Source organism: Garra rufa, chromosome 3 (genome assembly GCF_049309525.1).
Source record: "Garra rufa chromosome 3, GarRuf1.0, whole genome shotgun sequence".
Classification (NCBI taxonomy): domain Eukaryota; kingdom Metazoa; phylum Chordata; class Actinopteri; order Cypriniformes; family Cyprinidae; genus Garra; species Garra rufa.
Window position 1 is genome coordinate 34,292,231 of NC_133363.1, and position 18,249 is coordinate 34,310,479.

An 18,249-nucleotide genomic window follows, 5' to 3' on the forward strand; every position below is an offset into this window, starting at 1 on the left:
AGAGTTCACAACAAAACTTTTCTTAAAAGATGAAGCAGTACTAGACCTGACTGCAGCTGCATAACAAACTGTAAGTAAATGATTTCATAATGCTTTGTCTGGAAATGACTGTTTTTTATTTTTTATTTTTTATCATGATGTCAAAACACATGCGATAGTGAGGAGGCACTAATACTATTTCCTATGCAATGACAGGGTGCCAGGGTGACGTCACCTGGGCACAGACTTTTGCATAAACACTGCCTCCAGAGCAAAGCATCACAGAATAGTCACTGGCGTTCAGTCACTTAATCGCTGACACGCTTAATGCAAACAGAAATTATAATCACTGCCGCTATCTTGTCTACACTGGATACAGTATACAGATGCACATTCACTTTCTGACACAATACTCACGCTTGAGCCTCTCGTCAATAGGACAAAAGTAGTGAAAAAAGTTTGCTTTGACGCATTTGGTTTAAACAGCTCGTTTGTGTCTTTGTAGATATCAGGCGTAAGGATCCCAGCGTAAGGAATGAATGGATAGTTTATTTTTGATGGCATCCCGGATCACGTCTGAGGATTGATCGGAGCATTTTGTTTTGTAAACGAGGCAGAGTGCCAGAGTTCACAAAAAAACTTTTGCTGAAAGATAAAGTGGTAGTAGATCTGACTGCAGCTGCATCACAAACTGTAAATGATTTCATAATACTTTTTTCTGGAAATTAACGTGACATCACCGGGGCACAAGCATTTGCATAAACACTGCCTCCAGAGAAAGACATTGACGAATAGACATCTTCTCACCATAGGCCCGGCCCACTGGTGTTCAGACACATAACGTCTGACATGCAAGTGTCATGTCGCGTCAACATACAGTATACAGATGCGCATGCACTTTCTGACACAATACTCACACTTGAGTCTGTTGTCAATAGGACAAAAGGAGTGAAAGATCTTTGTTTTGACACATTTGGTTTAAACAGCTCATTCATGTCTTTGTAGATATCAGAAGGATCCCAGCGTAAGTAACGAATGGATTGTTTATTTTTAATGGCATCACGGATCGTGGCTGAGGATTGATCAGAGCATTTTGTTTTGTAAACAAGGCAGTGTCATGGAGAGTTCACAAAGAAACATTTGTTGAAAGATGAAGTGGAACTAGATCTGACTGCAGCACCATCACAAACTGTAAGTAAATTATTTCATAACGCTTCATCTGGAAATGACCACTTTTTTTAATCATGTTGTCAAAAAATTCACATGCAATAGCCAGGGGGTGTTGATACAGTTTCCTATGCAAAGACAGGGTGCCAGGGTGACATCACCCGGGCACAAACATTTGCATAAACACTGCCTCCAGAGCAAGACATTGAGAAATAGTCATCTTCTCACCATAGGCCCCGCCCACTGGCGTTCAGTCACTTAACGCCTGACTCGCTGTGCTGTCAGTCACAATCAAACATATTTCAAAGAAAGCCGGCACCATGGTCCTCACAGCATGACCGTCTTTAATGTTTTTTTTTTTAGGGAATATTTGCATTTATTCACATGCAATTGAATTCATGCCGGTCTATTCGTGCTATTCATGTGGTGGACTGTCATGATTTTGGCTAAGGCTAACGCACAATTACTACTGAATGATGCGCCTCAGAGGGGATTTAGAAGTGGGTACAAGTGGGTACAAGCAAATCTGACAGTGGTGTAGTGCTGTATACCCTGCACTACACCACTGGTTTAAACAGCTCGTTTGCATCTTTGTACAGATATCAGATGGATCCCAGCATAAGGAACAAGTGGATAGTTTGTTTTTAATGGCATCTCAGATTGTGTCAGAGGACTGATCAGAGCATTTTGTTTTATAAATGAGGCACAGTGTCATGGAGAGTTTAAAAAGAAACATTTGTTGAAAGATGAAATGGTACTAGATCTGACTGCAGCTGCATCATAAACCGTAATGATTTCATAATGCTTTGTCTGGAAATGGCCATTTTTTTAATCATGTTGTAAAAAACACACATGCAATAGCGAGGGGGCGTTGATACTATTTCCTATGCAATGACGTTAATCATAACAGTGGCCAATTCCTGACAAGCCTTAAAGGACCTGCCCCTTAAAACTGGCTGTTTTAGACAGAGGGTCAGAATAAGGGTTAAAAAAATATTTTTTTTCCACATATTTTTTGTGCAAAAAAACTTTATTAACACTAAAAGTAAACCTCAAGGAACATATTAAAATAATTTAAAAACCTGTGTTTTGACCCCTTTAATTGTTATTTACATTTATTTAACCATTATTCTGTACAAATTACATTTTTATAGTATACAGACTGCTGGGAGGTGAATACTCACTTTTAACTACACAGACTAACATTGGTTCTCACCCTTCAGGTCTAAATATCTCATTACATAAAGTGTATTTACTTTGTTGCACTTTGGCTTTTAATTACAGCCATGATGAGCCTAGGCTCAAGATAATGCTTATACAAGATAAAAATAGACTTAAAATTGGTAGAGACACATGTGGCATCATTTGGAAAAACACTGTTCACCTTCACAGACAAAAGGGCAAAAAGTCTTGGTCTGCCTCCTGTCTGACAGCCTGGGATCAGCTGGGATCCAAACTTAGTTGTTGTTTCAAGCACAGAGTTTGGTGAATTGACAAAACATTAAAAGCAAACAAGATGTCCTAATTTAATAAGCCTGAATGAAGCAAAACAACTCTGAACAAGGAAATATCATGTGTTTCTTTATCAAATTCCAAACTTTAAACAACATTACTACTACCCACTACCACACTCCAACTCAAAGAGAACTCATTCTGTCTTTTTAGTGCAGCTTTGGTGATGGACAATTTTATAAAAAAAAAAAATGTGAAAAAAAGAAAACAAAAATGAAACCCGGTAAATGTTATCAGTGAAAGAAGAGTTTAACTCACCCATGAGGGTAACTCAGTTGCCTCCAGCTCCTGTTTAACCGTGTCCTCTTGCTCAAAAAAGGAAAGTGCTCTATTTAACCTAGTGTTCTTACACCTCGTGTTTCTTCTCCAAAAGAAAAATATCGTGAGTGCGATTAAAAGCCAGCTAAAACTGAACTCAAAATAACCCAAGACATATATAGGAAAGATAATGACGAAGGTCTTGGCAAACTGCAGCCACGTGCGTGACAGTTCGCTGGTGCAGGACGGGGAGTCCTGGCTGAGCTCCGCGGGTAAGGTGGAAGGGATCGCCCCGTTGGTCGGTTCAGTTTGTCCGCTATCCTTTTGCCCCGAGGCACCTGCTGTTTGAGAAAGATTTCCGCGCACAGCCGTCATTATGTCCTCTGTCATATTCAATGTTACGCACGGCTGTCAAACGTGTGCATTGTGCTTCAATGCAAAAGCTTCGAGAGTAAACAAGATACTTCAGATCATCCCGGTTCGAGTACAACGGTCAGCTAAATCAATTTGAGGATGTTTTCACGTTAGTTCCCCGGTACACCAGTCCATGTTGACGCGGATACTGGCTCGCTTTGCTTTAGTCTAGCTGTGCATAACTGAAGACCCAACTCAGCTGTCGACAGCGCCTCTGTACGTGTGCCGTCTGGTTTGCTCCTGCTGGCTGGTGTGCTCTGGAGAAGCGTGTGCTGTTGTGTTGGTTTATGACAGACAGCTGATCGCTTCATACACGCGCACACACACACAGCGGGTCTCAGGAGGTCAGTGAGTGTCGCGGACAGCGCAAACTCGCCACCCTGAGCCAAGCAACTGCAGTACACAAACAATGAGGCGTCGACAGCGACGCTGTACCCAAGTGTTAACTGCTAATTAAAGAACAATAACAAGAAGCTGTTTCATGTTTTATTCATATTTTCAGATAGGCTGTTTGTGCCAAAACGTTTCCTGTCGTGCGTTCATCTGAGATTTATACTTTATTTATAAGTTTTTAAGTTACTGCTCATAGTAAAGGCTGAACGCAGGACAGGGAGGACCACATAAATAAAACAATAACAGTAAACGTATGCTGAATTCGGAACCGCATACTGTTACTATTTTTATAATAGGCTATCTTTCTGTCTAAGAGATCTGGTTCGAAATTCAGCAATGGACAAATGTATTCCACAAAGCAGTCAACACTTTTTTTTTTGTGGCACAAACACAACACCATTTTTTTTGGAAACTTCTATCCACCTTATTTTTACCGTAAGAGCGGGCGTGGCCATTTCTAAATTTTATGGGTTTCTGCATCCAGCTAATTTTACCATATTATTTTAATGTGGTATTTAATTATGAATACACTGGTTTACTGCACATTGTTATTTTTCTTCTTTTTTCCCTATAGCAGCTAATGAACCGGAAGTCTCGCCCATTATTTCTGCATTGAAGATTAAGGTGGATAAATGATAGAACAAAACACGGGGATGACATTAAAAAAAAAACATATAGGCAAAGACTTTATATGCCCAGGTAGAAATAAAGTATACTTATTTAATAATTAAATACAAGCAAGTGCATTTGTAAAACATTCTTATTTTTGTGTCAAAATTTTTTACAGTAAACTATAAATACACTAATTAAAAGTATATTTACTTTATTTTATTTACTATTTCAGTGCACTTGAAAAAGTATACTAAATACCACTAATGCTTAAACTGATTTTAGTGCATTGGAAGTAAACTACCAGTCAACAGTTTTGAACAGTAAGATTTAATGTTTTTAAAGAAGCCTCTTCTGCTCACCGAGCCTGCGTTTATTTGATCCAAAATACAGCAAAAAACAGTAAAGTTCGGAAATACAAAAACAAAATATCTGTTTTCTATTCATATATTTTTTCAAATGTAATTTATTCCTGTGATGTCAAAGCTTTTAGCATCATTACTCCAGTCACATGATCCTTCAGAAATCATTCTAATATTCTGATTTGCTGCTCAAAAACTTTTATTATTATTATTATTATTATTATTATTGTGTTGAAAACAGCTGAGTAGATTTTTTCAGATTTCTTTGATAAATAGAAAGTTCAGAAGAACAGCATTTATCTGAAATATAAATCTTTTGTAATATTATAAGTAGATAAATGCTGTTCTTTGGATCTTTCTATTTATCAAAGAATCATAAATCTAATATTTCTTGAACAGCATATCAGCATATTAAAATCATTTCTGAAGGATCATATGTGACCCTGGACCACAAAACCAGTCTTAAGTCGCTGGGGTATATTTGTAGCAATAGCCAAAAATACATTGCATGGGTCAAAATTATTGATTTTTCTTTTATGCCAAAAATCATTAGGGAATTAAGTAAAAATCATGTTCCATGAAGATTTTTTGTAAAATTCCTACTGTAAATATATCAAAATGTAATTTTTGATTAGTAATATGCATTGTAAAGAACCTAATTTGGAGAACTTTAAAGGTGATTTTCTCAGTATTTTGATATTTTTGCACCCTCAGATTCCTGATTTTCAAATTGATGTATCTCGGCCAAATATTGTCCTATCCTAACAAACCATACATCAATATAAAGCTTATTTATTGAGCTTTCGTATGATGCATACATCTCAGTTTTGTAAAATTTAACCTTATGACTGGTTTTGTGGTCCAGGGTCACATATGACACTGAAGACTAGCATAATGATGCTGAAACTTTAGGTTTGAACACAGTAATAAATTACATTTTAAAATATATTCAAATAGAAAATCATAATTGTACAGTTTTTGTACTTTGGAGGTTTGGTGAGCAGAAGAGACTTTTTATTAAAATTATACAGAGGAGTTTTTGTGTGTGTGTTTTTCTTAAAAGTGTGCTTTGAATGCTTTAAAAATGAGATCAATCTTAGACTTTTATATAGTAATCCTAAATTTAAATTAAATCGATTTTATTAAAAATATAATTATTACTAATGTACTTCTTCTAAGTACATTTTCCCAACCGTGGTACTTAAGCTCTCTATTATAGATCAGTGGCTATGTCATTGTGAGGGGTGAGAACCAGAAGGGCGTAAGTGACATTTTGTGTGAAATGTCACTTACGCCCTTCTGGTTCTCACCCCTCGATTGTTAAACACGTCTTATTAGTTCGATTTTTCGATTATTATCTAAAGTCGACAGTGTTGCCATAGTAACATATGTATTAAGCGATTGCTCTTTGCTCGATTTGCTCGGTCTGTTGTTGCCAAGGCTTGACAGGTTACCATAGAAGCATTAAACTGCGCTTGCGCTTTAGCCGTATAGCGGTATGGCGGTGAAAGCTGTCAACATAAACTTGTGATTGTCGGATTGAAAAGGAGTAGTGAGAAGAGGAACACTTTAGTTATGCACCCTGTGAAGGTAAAGCAACGGCGTATGTCGTATGGAGCAGCTGTTGTGTAGCGATTGTTTTTTTCTTGAAAATTTTACAGGTGAACAGCACGATTAGCCACTCATCGACAGCCAAATAAAACTGATTACCTAACGTTACTTTAGTTAAATCTGTTTATTTCAATAGTAAGCGAAAACGTTATCATATAAACACTTGGCAGTATTTAGTTAGTAGTTATGTTAAGTAACTGTTATTCGAGTCACAGTAACACATTTGCTGTCCATTTTCCCCGTCCTCTCATAAGAAAATAACAAAAGAAGATACTTGGAGGTCTGATGACTTAAAAGTGCATATTCAGGTAATCTGCAGTTTGTTTGTGTGTAAGAAAAACACAGTTTAAAAGCACAACCTATAAAAGTGTCTTTGTAAAATTGTTTTGTCAGGCACACAATGAGGAGAGCAAAAGAAGACCCAAACGAGAAGAGGAGCACAGAAAATACAGGGATGGAGAATCTCTGGATCGCCGACACAGAGACCCTGATCGAGATGCGAGGAGAGAGAAAGAAAAACAAAGAGAAAGAGAAAGCACAAGAGAGCTGAGTAAACACAGAGACCCAGGCAGGGATAGAAACCAGGATATCAAGCGGGAAGACATCAGGGAGGACAGATATAAAGAGAGAAAGAGAGAGCATGAGAGAGACAACAGACACAGAGATGGAGATGAAGAAGAAAAAAGACACAATCGAGGTGAGAAGGAAAACAGTGAAAAACGGAGGGATAGAGAAAAAGACAGATATAAAGACATGGAGGTAGATATGCACCTTCAGGGGGACAGAGGTACAAACAGGGAAAGAGAAAAAGACAGAGACAGAAGGAGAGCTGAGAGAGACAGGGAGCGAAGAAGTGAAACAGATAGAAGGAAAGAGGAGAGAAGAGAGGGAGAAAAAGAAAGGGAGAGACACAAGGAGCGAAAAAGTGAAATGGATAAAAGGAAAGAGGAGAGAAGAGGAGAAAAGGAAGAAAGGGAGAGAGACAAAGAACGAGAAAGAGAGAGGAGAGAAAGACACAGAGCAAGAGAGAGTGAACAGAATCGACATGAATATGAGGAAAAACACAGGGATGGAGAAAGGAGAGAGAGACGCAGTGAGAAAGAACAATCTGGACACAAAGAAAAAGGTATGATTATTACAGTTCATGCATAGCGGACATGCACACAGTCAAAAAAATGTGTATGATATTAATATGATCTCTTTTATTTCAGAACACAGAAGAGATAGAGGGGATAGAGAGAGGAGAAGAAGGGATAAAGAAAGTCATGTAAGCCATAAGATTGTTGCTATTTATTAGGAAGATATTATACTGATAAATAATTATAATGTAATTCTGACTGTACTGATATTATGGAGGAATGTTTAAAAATTGTGGCTAGTCAACTGATGAACTATATTGGAATTATAAGTTATTGCTTTCAACAGGTGGCAAACACAAGTCACTCTCGAGAAGTTGAACAGCACGCCCAGGAGTGGAATGAGTCAAAGGATTATTTCCACGGAATCAAAGATGGGGATAGGGAAAATGCCAGGGAGAGAGAAGAGAGAGATAGAAGGCGTGAAAAAAGGCACAAGGAAGCTTTAGACTCCAAGAGGGGTGACAGAGAGAGGAAACATAAAGATTCATCAGACAAAGAGGTATAAACATTGTCAACTGAATGCATGAGATTCATGACATTCATTTGCTTTTAAGGTTGGTGAGGCTATAAATCTCCACTACATATGTTTTATATTTGTGTGGATGTGCAGGATCCTACCAAGATACCTCAGTTAACATGGAGGTCTATTCAAGCTGAAATCAATGATCCAGTGATCCCTGTAAGATTTCTGTTTAAAGTTCAGTTAAGTAAGCATGAAAGGAAAATTCAACCTAACTAATGCATGTTACGTTTTTTAAAAACATCATGGAAGAACATCTCCTGTAAAAACACCCCCTAATGTATGAAAATATTAAGTAAAAAATTTAGGGCCAACGCAAACCATCTTTTGACGTTAAAATAGCATTATCAGGATTTACTTAAGACGAGAAGTGAAGAATTAGCGCTAGAAAGGCATGGACATTTTTGCGCCTGACTTTATTGAATATGCATTTGTAGGAGTTTCCCTTTCTGACGCAAAATTTATGGGAGGAGAGTATTAAAATTAATTACGCAACACGATTTAATAACATTTGCGCTTGTCAAATTACTGGTATTTGTGCCGTTATTTAATGTCACACGCAGAATTTTCCCTTCCCATTGGCGCTTTTATGGAATTCCTCTCTAACATTATTTTGCCCTGTTTAGTAAATCTGGCCCATAATGTTAACTCTTCTGGCCTGAAAAGAAAACCTGACTGGATCCGACTTGCCTAGTACTGTTGAAATTTAAGACTAAATTGAATCGTTCTCTATTTGTATTTTCCCTGACTGAACAGAGCTATAAGCACAGATTAATACAAAACAGTGTAAGAAAATTTGATAAAAAGGTAAATGCACTTTAAAATGTAAAGCAAACAATCACGTATAATACAAACTTGAACCAATACAAAGCCGTACAAGTTATGTAAGAAAAAAATCGGGTATTAGACCTCTAACAACAGCTAAAACAGTCAAGCCCTAAATTATTCATACCCCTGACAAATTCTGACTTAAAGTTACTTTTATTCAACCAGCAAGTTTTTTTTTTTTGACTGGAAATGACACAGGCTTCTCCCAAAAGATAAAAAGACGATGTACAAGAGGCATCATTGTGGAAAAAAATATTACTCATCTTTTATTTACATTTGAACAAAAAGTGACAAGTCTAAAAATTATTCATACCCTTTGTAAACTGTCATGGGAAAATCCAAAGTTCTGTACCATTCCAAATAGTCCAAGCTGTTCTAAAGCATCGTAATTACCCTGATTCATTAGGAACAGCTGTTTTAATCAACAGGTAAAAAACAGAAGCTCTCTGCTTCTGCAAGGAGCTCACTGAGGACCTGTGGCTGCGCATTGTGACTGCTCACAAGTCAGGAAAGGGCTATAAGACCATATCTAAATGTTTTGAAGTTCCAATGGCTACAGTGCAAAGTATTATTAAAAAAATACAAGACGTTCTGCACTGTGAAAAATCTCAGAGTATGTGGCATTTGATTGCTGTAATAGCCAATAAAGGCTTTTCTATTGATTATTGAGAAGGGTATGAATAATTTTGGACATGCCACTTTTTGTTCAAATGTAAATAAAAGATAATATTTTTTTCCACAATGATGCCTCTTGTACATCTTCTTATTATCTTTTGGGAGAAGCCTGTGTCATTTCCGGTCAGAAAAACTTGCTGGTTGAATAAAAGTAACTTTAATTTGCCAGTGGTATAAATAATTTCATTATAGTAAGGTATAGTATGCATGTTAAAATAAACACAAGAAGCTGCGTTTCTACATTACAACAACCTAGATCAACCTAAATGACAGATCTGATACAAAAGCACTTCCCTTTCTCAGAACTCAATGTGTCTCTCAGAAGTAATATTTAAAGTTGTTTAATTGCATGTGTTCATTTTTACTTTTTAGGTAGTTTTTTTAGCCCTACTGTTAATTTTATGTAAGAGAGTAAACACACATTGTGGCTAATATGATTGTATATCTTTGTGTTTCAAGGTGGAGAATGAAGAAACTGAAGAAGACAAACAATTAAGCAAGGATTATCATAATGATTATGAGGAGGATTTTGAGGTGTGATGCAGTTTAGTGCTCCCATTACATACAATAACCTAAGTTTAATAGTACACAATACTATAAATGATGAAAAATGAGGGACAAAGCCCTCATTTTGTCTTACTAACATGGAGTGTCATCATTTCAGACATCAAAATGTTTTCTGGATTTTTTTTTAAACAACATTTTGGTAAATATGATGAATACAAGATAACCTAAACATGAATTCTTGGTTTACATTACCCCCAAAGCTAATTTGAATCTTACTGCTTGTAACCAATGATTATACCCAACAAACTTCTCATTCTTATTCCACATTTTATTATGCTGTTATTTTGGTGATGCTTTTAGGATTATGAGGAAGACTTTGAAGATGATGGTGAAGAGGATGATGATCATGAAGAGGAGGAGAATGAGGAACATGACAATAAAGTGAGAGAAGACAAGAGGGAGTTGAGTCCCAAAAGAAGAGAAGAGATTGAAGCCATCCAGAAAGCCATTGATGAGGAAAATGAGAGAATCTACTCTGCAAGATCAAAGCCCACAACCACAGAGTCAGCTGTCACCCAGAGAGGTAGTTAACCCTTGTGCGCTCCTCATTTGGGAGTCACACTCATGCTCCTCACGGTCAAAAGTGACCGGACACCTGAAATGTAACTTTTTTTTTTTCTTCAGTAAAACCAATCTAATATATTTTTGTTCCATAATATTTTTTCTTTTTTCCTTTGTAATTTTAGAGAATTTTATGGTACTAATGATTATTTATGCAATAATTATGATCTATTTTTTCCACTGAAAATAGAAAAAAAATTAAAAACCCTAATTTTTAAAAATTATTTTTCAATGAATGCAGTATTTCAGATTAAAATAGAGTATAGGCCTTCCAAATCAATTTTTTGAAGACAGATTAGCACCACCTGGTGGGAGCACAGGAAGAAAAATAAGCAATTTCACAGTGTAACCACTAGAGGCCTGTATAGACATCAATAGAGATGCTAGTGAATTCCCAATTTGTTTTAGACATAATTGCTTACTTATATAATAAGTAATGGACTTTAAAATATATTCAGACATTCTCAAAGAGTACTTTTTGTGAAGTTTTAGATATTTTCTTCTTATAAATAATGATTTCAAATTAATTTTTGCATTATGATTATAGTCAATCCTAAACGGCACTGCACTGACAAACCCAAGAGGCAGTGCTTGCTTCTCATCACTGTTTACTGCAGATTTCAAATTAATTTCCAGTGTGTGTCAGTTTTGCCCACTGCTCTGAGCTTTTTTCTGCATTGTTACTGAATTATTGAATTAATTTGACATACTGTACTCCTAAAACTTTGCTTTGTTACAGACAGCAGTTTATAGATGTGTGTTTGTATGTGTGTGTGTGTGTGCGTGTTTGTGCGTGTGTGTGTGTTTATTTTTCAGTCTTGATGTTTTAGAGTGTCACCACTTCACTGCTGTGAGCTTTTTCTGCATTATGACTGAATTATTGAATGGATTTCACATATTCTCAAACGTTTGCTCTATTACAGACACAGTAGTTTTATTGATGTGTGTGTGTATAAGTGTGTGTGTGTGCGCGTCTGTGTGTGACTGGATGTGTCTAAATCACACTCCTGATGTTTTATAGTATCATCCCTTCACTGCTGTGTACTTTTTTTTAGTTTTGTGTCTGATTTGTCGATTGTGCACACAGTTAATCTCTGAATTGCTGTGTTTTTGTCTTTTTCCCATTCATTTCCTATGGTCGGTCATTTCTGACCGAAGAGCATGAGTGTGACTATTTTTTTTACGCCCACTTAGCCTTTTCGAATGATGTCGTAATTTTTTTTCTGTGTTCACATTCCCAGTGCCATAAAAGTCACCAAGTTTCATATCATTCCGATGAAGCTGTGATTTTTAAAAAATCTAAATGTAAAATGTTCCGGTCAGAAATGACCGAGGAGCGCACAAGGGTTAAACAAAGGTTTATGTTAATTTGCACTTTCTACTGGTGACTAAAAAAGAAAGACCTAAATCTGTGCTTTTGCTGTTTTCACAGAAAGACACTCTGACAGAAGTCGAACACATGGCAAAATTATTGATTTTGTATCAGCAAAGCAGCGAGAGGTCAGCCAGAAAGTGGCCAGGAAACAAAAGCAAGTTTTCTACCTTCATAATAATCTAATTAGTAGTTATTGGAAAAACATACTTTTTTAAAAATAAAAAATAAATAGCTTTTGTTGACTAATTAATTACATTGAATTTAATTGATTTGAAGGAAGCGCAGTGAAGAGCTTCTGCGTCTGATTGATTTAGACTTCTCCATCACCTTCGCTTTGCTGGACCTGCCTCCTGTCAATGAGTATGACATGTACATCAAGAATTTTGGAACAGCCAATACAAAACAGGTTAGAAATCTAGGAAATTGTAGGTACTTCCGTGGTAAAGGGCAATGGTGATATTTGAAGTATTTAGCCATATCACATTAGACTAATGAATTAGCACAGGACAGATCTGACTCTATATCTACCAAATGTGTTACATCTTCTCTGTCAACTAGATTTTTTTTCCTGCTTAAAATCTCATAAGATTTTTGTCCCTCCAGGCTTATGTGCAGTGCAATGAAGACAACACTGATCGGGATATACAAACAGAAGAAGTAGACATGACAGACAAATGGACACAACACCCACCAGAAGCAAATGCAGCATGTGGAGGTATTGTGTTCATAATTGACTCTATTATTAGTAAGGAATACCACATGGAAATGTAAAAAATAACAAATATAGTCTATGATGGTCTGTTTTGTTCTCTGAACTGTAACCAGGGTCTAAGGCGTCTCTAGACACTGCAGATGAATCCACTTCAAGAATAAATACTAATTCTCAGCGGCTGACTACTTTTTTACGTTCTGCTGCACAGGTAAAGAATATTGTCAATGAATCTATTTTTATTTTTAAACACTATTTTTACTTTTTAAAGTACTATTTATTTGTATGTCAGGTGATGGCTGTTCTGATAGAGGAGAATATGGCAGAGAGTAATTCTGTCAGAAGACTTCGCTCTCAAACAGACGCGCTGTCCTTTAGTGATGGCTGCATTCAACTCAATACCAAACTCCCCTTCCTGCATGGTAACGTTTTCCAAATGACATTTGCTGTTACATAGCAGTGATCATGATGTGCAGAATACATTTTGATGTGGAATAAATGTTGACAGACTACAGACTGTAAAAAAAGATGCACAACGAGTCTCCACTTCCTTTCATTGTAGAAAAATTAGGCCAATATGTCTCTAAATATTGCACTGATTATGTCATTTGGAAGCAGAGTTTGCACAGTACTGGGTTGCATTTCCCAAAAGCATAGTAAGCCTAAGTTGATCAAAGCCCCATTGGTTCGTGCAGACTCAGTCACAGCATCAAATAACTAAAACCAAAAACGTTTTAGAAAAACAAACACTTGAACATACAAGTGTGATTAGAACTAACTAAAATGACAGAAATTACATAAAATTTCATTTGCGTGTATGGCACACTTTGTACTCATTTCTGCCACTGAGTAAGAAAAAGTTTTTTCTCAGAATTGCGTGATATAAACTTGCAATTGCAAGTTATAAAGTCAGAATTGCGAGAAAATTATGTGATTTAACAATTCTGACTTTTTTTCCTCACAAATGTGTTTGTATCTCGCAATTCGGACTTTTTTCCCACAATTCGGACTTTTTTTTCTCAAAATTGTAAAAAGCAAAAACTTGCAATTGCATGTTATATTCACAATTGTGAGATATAAACTTACAAATCGGAGAAAAAAGTCAGAATTGTGAGTTTATATCACACAATTCTGATTTTATTTCTCAGAATTGTGAGTTTATATTGTGCAATTCTGATTTGAGAGTTTACATCTTGCAATTCTGACTTCAGAATTGTTAGCAAAAATGGTTGCAATTGCGTGTATATAAACTCACAGTATTGAGAAAAAAGTTAGATTTGTGAGTTCATATCTCTCAATTTTGACTTCATAACTTGCAATTGTGAGTTTGTATCACGCAATTGTGAGAAAAATGTATATGTGTCTACTTGCAGGTCGGCAGGTGAGTTTGCTGCAGTTCTCTCAAGTCCAGAGACAGACTCTTCTGTCTGTTCATCCTCCTTCCTCCAAAAGCAGTGCTGTACGGCTTGACAGTGAGACAGTTATCTGTATTTGGAACATCTGGGAACCATCCAGACCCCGAAAAGTTCTTCTTTATGAATCTGAGGTATGAAGGAGAACATACTGGAATCATTAAAAATTATTGTTGATGTTTCAGAAATGAATTGCTCTACCATAACAGTCAGTAAAATTCAATCTTTTTCTCCTATTTGTCTAACCCTCTCAGGTGAGGTGTTGTTGTTTGAGTCCTGGTAAAGTTACACTAGTATTTGCTGGTACAGACGTAGGCTCAGTGGTGGTATGGGACCTCAGAGAACATTCTGGCACTCATTTGAACATGGTGGTTGGCCAGGAGGTGTGGACACTACGCTACCCGACCTTCTCAACAGGTAAGTCAGTGCTCACTGCTTTTAATAGATAAAACACAAGCATTTACAAAACTGTATTTAGATATAGATATTTAGAGTCAGGTCTCAGGTTAAAGTTTAACTGACCTGTGTTTTGTGTATGCAGATGCTGTGCTTTCAGGGGTGGGTCATCTTTCTCCCGTGGTGTCCATTGAACCTGTACTGGCGACTGCTGATACAAGTTCAAAGAGTGCATTAACTGCAGACATAGATGGTATGACAGAATTCTTTTAAATAAATATATTGTATTTAATTAATTTATAGTTTTATAAAAGATTTGCTGTTCTTTTGAAGATTTATTCATTAAACAAGCAGCACAAGTTGTTTTAACATTGATAAGAATAATTTTTTTTCAAGTAACAGATCAACACATAAGATTGATTTCTAATGGATCCTGTGACAATGGAGTAATGGCAGCTGAAAAGTCAACACTCCCATCACAGGACTAAATTACATTTTAAAATATTTTAAAATAAATGTAAACTTGTTATGCACAAGAGACTTCAAAAACATTTAAAAAATTTACCCGCTACCCACGAAGCATTTGAACAGTAGTGTATATTTTAAAAAATTACCAAAATAAATTCCTTGTTTTCTTGTGCAAAATCTAGAGTCTCTGGGACTGTCATTCCAGTTAGGATCTCTGGATGAAAATGGAGTGTTAACTCTCTGGGTATGTCTGCAATTCACCAAGAACTTTATTTTCACAGAAACCCTCTTTCATTTGCTGCTGTGTTTTTGTAGCTTTTTGTAAATAAAAATGTTTATTTTGTCTCTGACAGGTTGTGGTTGAGCTGCCAAAAGGAAATGATTCTGGATCTCAAACAGACCTAGGTAAACCTAACTTTAAATTTTATTTTTCTATTTTTTGTAAATCTGCTTTAATCAGTGTGTAAAAACACTATATTTATGAATTGAGTTGAAATCTTTCTTGGTGAAATCATATATTTTTTTTGGTAGGTCTCAGGCCTGGTGGTAAAGTTAAGCTGCTCCACAGCTCCTCTATACAGACCACTGAGAAATCACCTCAAGATGTTATAATGGGATTTGGACCTCCTGTGAGCCTTCAGTTGAAGTTCCTCCCATCTGACTCGAACCATTACTTTATTGGTACTAACATGGTGGGTGTTGCATGCAATTGTTGAAGGTAGTGGATATTTGGATTAGTGGTGTTTCCTATAAACTCTCATCTTGGTCTTAAAGTATTTCTTGAAATGTTTTTTTTATTTTCCTCTACTATTGAAGGGTCTGGTTAGACATGGTACGAGGCATAGCTTAAAAGTGCTTCCAAAGTTGTACAGATCGCAGTTTGATAGCTGTAGACCAGTGGAGGTCACAGCACTTGACTTCAGTCCTTCTGGGGAACCCTTGTTCTTGGTAAGAGCTTGGTACTGTATGTGTATTGACATATTTCTTTGTTCGTGGTCATCTGTTATTAGTGATGAAACAAGTGTTTTCACATGTTCTAGCTGAAAGAGTAGGAACATTATGTTAACCCCTCTAATTTCTTTCTTCAGGTTGGCTGCAGTGATGGAACAGTCAGATTGCATTCTGTCCTGAGAGAAGATGCGTTGATGGAATGGTCTGGATATTCCAGTGGCGCTCCTGTTCTGTCAGTTCAGTGGTCTCTGACACGGTCAGCTGTGTTTTGTGTTCTCGATACTGCCTCTGATCTTCAGATCTGGGACCTAACTGTAAAGGATTATGTGCCAGTCGTCACTGAGAATATACACAATGACCGGTAAATATTAGGACGTCAAATATTAGATTTTTTCAATACAATAAAAAAAGTTCAGTTAGTGCAGTTTACATACACCTTGTAGAATCTGCAACATGTTAATTACTGTATTTTACCAAAACGGCATGTTATTTTTTTATTTAGTACTGACCTGAATAAAATATTTCACATAAAATATGTTTGCATATAGTCCAAAAGAGAAAATAATAGTTAAATTTATAAAAATGACTCTGTTCAAAAGTTTACATACACTTGATTCTTATGCATCATATGCAACTATTACAGAAGGTTCAAATGCTCAGTGATGCTTCAGAAGGAAAAAATATGCATTAAGCGCTGGGGGTGAAAACTTTTTAAATTTGCAGATCAGGGTAAATTAAACTTATTTTGTCTTCTGGGAAACATGTAAGTATCTTCTGTAGCTACTAAACTATGATATTTAGACAAAATAAGAAAAATGTACACATCTTCATTCTGTTCAAAAGTTTACACCCCTGGCCTTATATGCATCGTGTTACCTTCTGAAACATAAGTAAGCGTTTGAACCTTATGTAATAGTTGGATCTCAAAATCATACAGTCATTGTTGGAAAGGGTTCAAATACACAAAAATGCTGAAAAACTAAAGAATTTGTGGGACCTGAAGGATTTTTCTGAAAAACAATGGGCATTATACCTCATTAACAACTATCACAAAAAAAAAAAAAAAAAAAACACAGCTGTGGGTCATTCAGATAAAAACACAATATTAACCATCAAGTGTATGTTAACATTTTTATAAATATAACTATTATTTTCTCTTGTGGACTATATGTAAATATCTTTTATGTGAAATATCTTATTCAGGTCAGTACTAAATAAAAAATAACATGCATTTTGTATGATCCCTCTTATTTTGGTAAAATAATTAACATTTTGCAGATTCTGCAATGTGTATATAAACTTTTGACCTCAACTGGATGTCAGATAATTCCTTACTTTGTATTTACAGAGGTAGATCATGTACCTCAGGCATTTAAGTGTTTCTTCTTTTTCCTAACTATTTTTCACAGGGTGATAGCCATGGCAGTGTTTGGTGAACCAGCCAAACAGAACACATTTTCTGGCGTTGCGCTCGCCAAGCAGTCTGGCAAAGTGGAGATTCAGTATTTTAAGGAGTCACTTACAGTGCCTAGCGCAAATGACAAAGAAAAACTTCATTCTTTTTTGCACAGTGCTTTTTTGATATGAGATGGATTCTCATCCAAATCAAGCAGAGGTCTATCTGAGCTCAGATTTAAATTAATTTCCAGTTAAAAACATAATATGCAAATAACAGAGAAAAACACAAAGAGACATTAGAGAACGTCATGCACACTATGAGCAGAACTACTAAATTATATTTCCTTGTTACATCAATAAGGTACCTAAAGCTACATTGATGGTGACTATAACAGCATTAAAAGAATGAGAAATGGTTGTTTATTACTGTCAAGGTGGTTACCCTTTTTGGTCTGCACAAATGACAAACTTCCCTGGCTTCAAATTTGTTACATCTGAAACTTTGCTGATGTTAGCTAGAACATGATGCTTTTGTTGCTGTAAGCAGCATTTTGTAAGGTTCGATCAAACACTAAAGGGAGCACATATGAGCTTTCTGTTCCTCAGATATAAAGACATTATATCCATTTTGTATTATTTTACAAATATGTACAGTTGAATATTTACTGTAAGTAGCATTTGAACAATTTCTTCACTATCAAGTCTACTATCATACTGTAATTATTAATGGATATTTTTATTAAAAAACAGTTACATTTAGACCTTTTCTCTCGTTCAGTTATTCACTATATTAGCAACTGATGCTATATTAGCATCTTTGTCAACTCTTGTCACAATACATAAATCATGATGTTAATAAAGAAAAATATATTTCTTAGTACATGATACATTGAGGATTTATCATGAAATCCTTTAAAATTTATATCTATTTGCATGGCAATGTGT

At 36.0% G+C, this 18,249-nt stretch overlaps 2 protein-coding genes across 2 annotated transcripts in view; one reads left to right on the forward strand and one right to left on the reverse strand.

The window, feature by feature from the left end:
• Nucleotides 1-3,591, reverse strand: part of esyt2b (extended synaptotagmin-like protein 2b) — a 41,086-nt gene extending 37,495 nt beyond the window's left edge. Inside the window, exon 1 of the mRNA XM_073836996.1 lies at nucleotides 2,917-3,591. Within this exon, the coding sequence (XP_073693097.1) occupies nucleotides 2,917-3,306 (390 nt within the window). The 5' untranslated portion in view covers nucleotides 3,307-3,591. The remainder of the gene's footprint in view (nucleotides 1-2,916) is intronic.
• Nucleotides 3,592-6,269: 2,678 nt separating this feature from the next.
• On the forward strand, nucleotides 6,270-17,607 carry LOC141332107 (cytoplasmic dynein 2 intermediate chain 1-like). The gene is made up of 23 exons (XM_073837200.1): nucleotides 6,270-6,284; nucleotides 6,560-6,613; nucleotides 6,699-7,150; nucleotides 7,247-7,431; nucleotides 7,517-7,572; nucleotides 7,731-7,943; nucleotides 8,055-8,123; nucleotides 9,927-10,001; nucleotides 10,335-10,557; nucleotides 12,028-12,128; nucleotides 12,251-12,376; nucleotides 12,574-12,685; nucleotides 12,796-12,890; nucleotides 12,972-13,101; nucleotides 14,053-14,225; nucleotides 14,346-14,508; nucleotides 14,633-14,740; nucleotides 15,138-15,199; nucleotides 15,309-15,360; nucleotides 15,487-15,647; nucleotides 15,772-15,903; nucleotides 16,044-16,267; nucleotides 17,316-17,607. Exons 1-23 carry the CDS (start codon nucleotides 6,270-6,272, stop codon nucleotides 17,491-17,493), a joined length of 3,159 nt encoding a protein of 1,052 aa, XP_073693301.1. The 3' UTR covers nucleotides 17,494-17,607.
• Nucleotides 17,608-18,249: the final 642 nt, after the last annotated feature.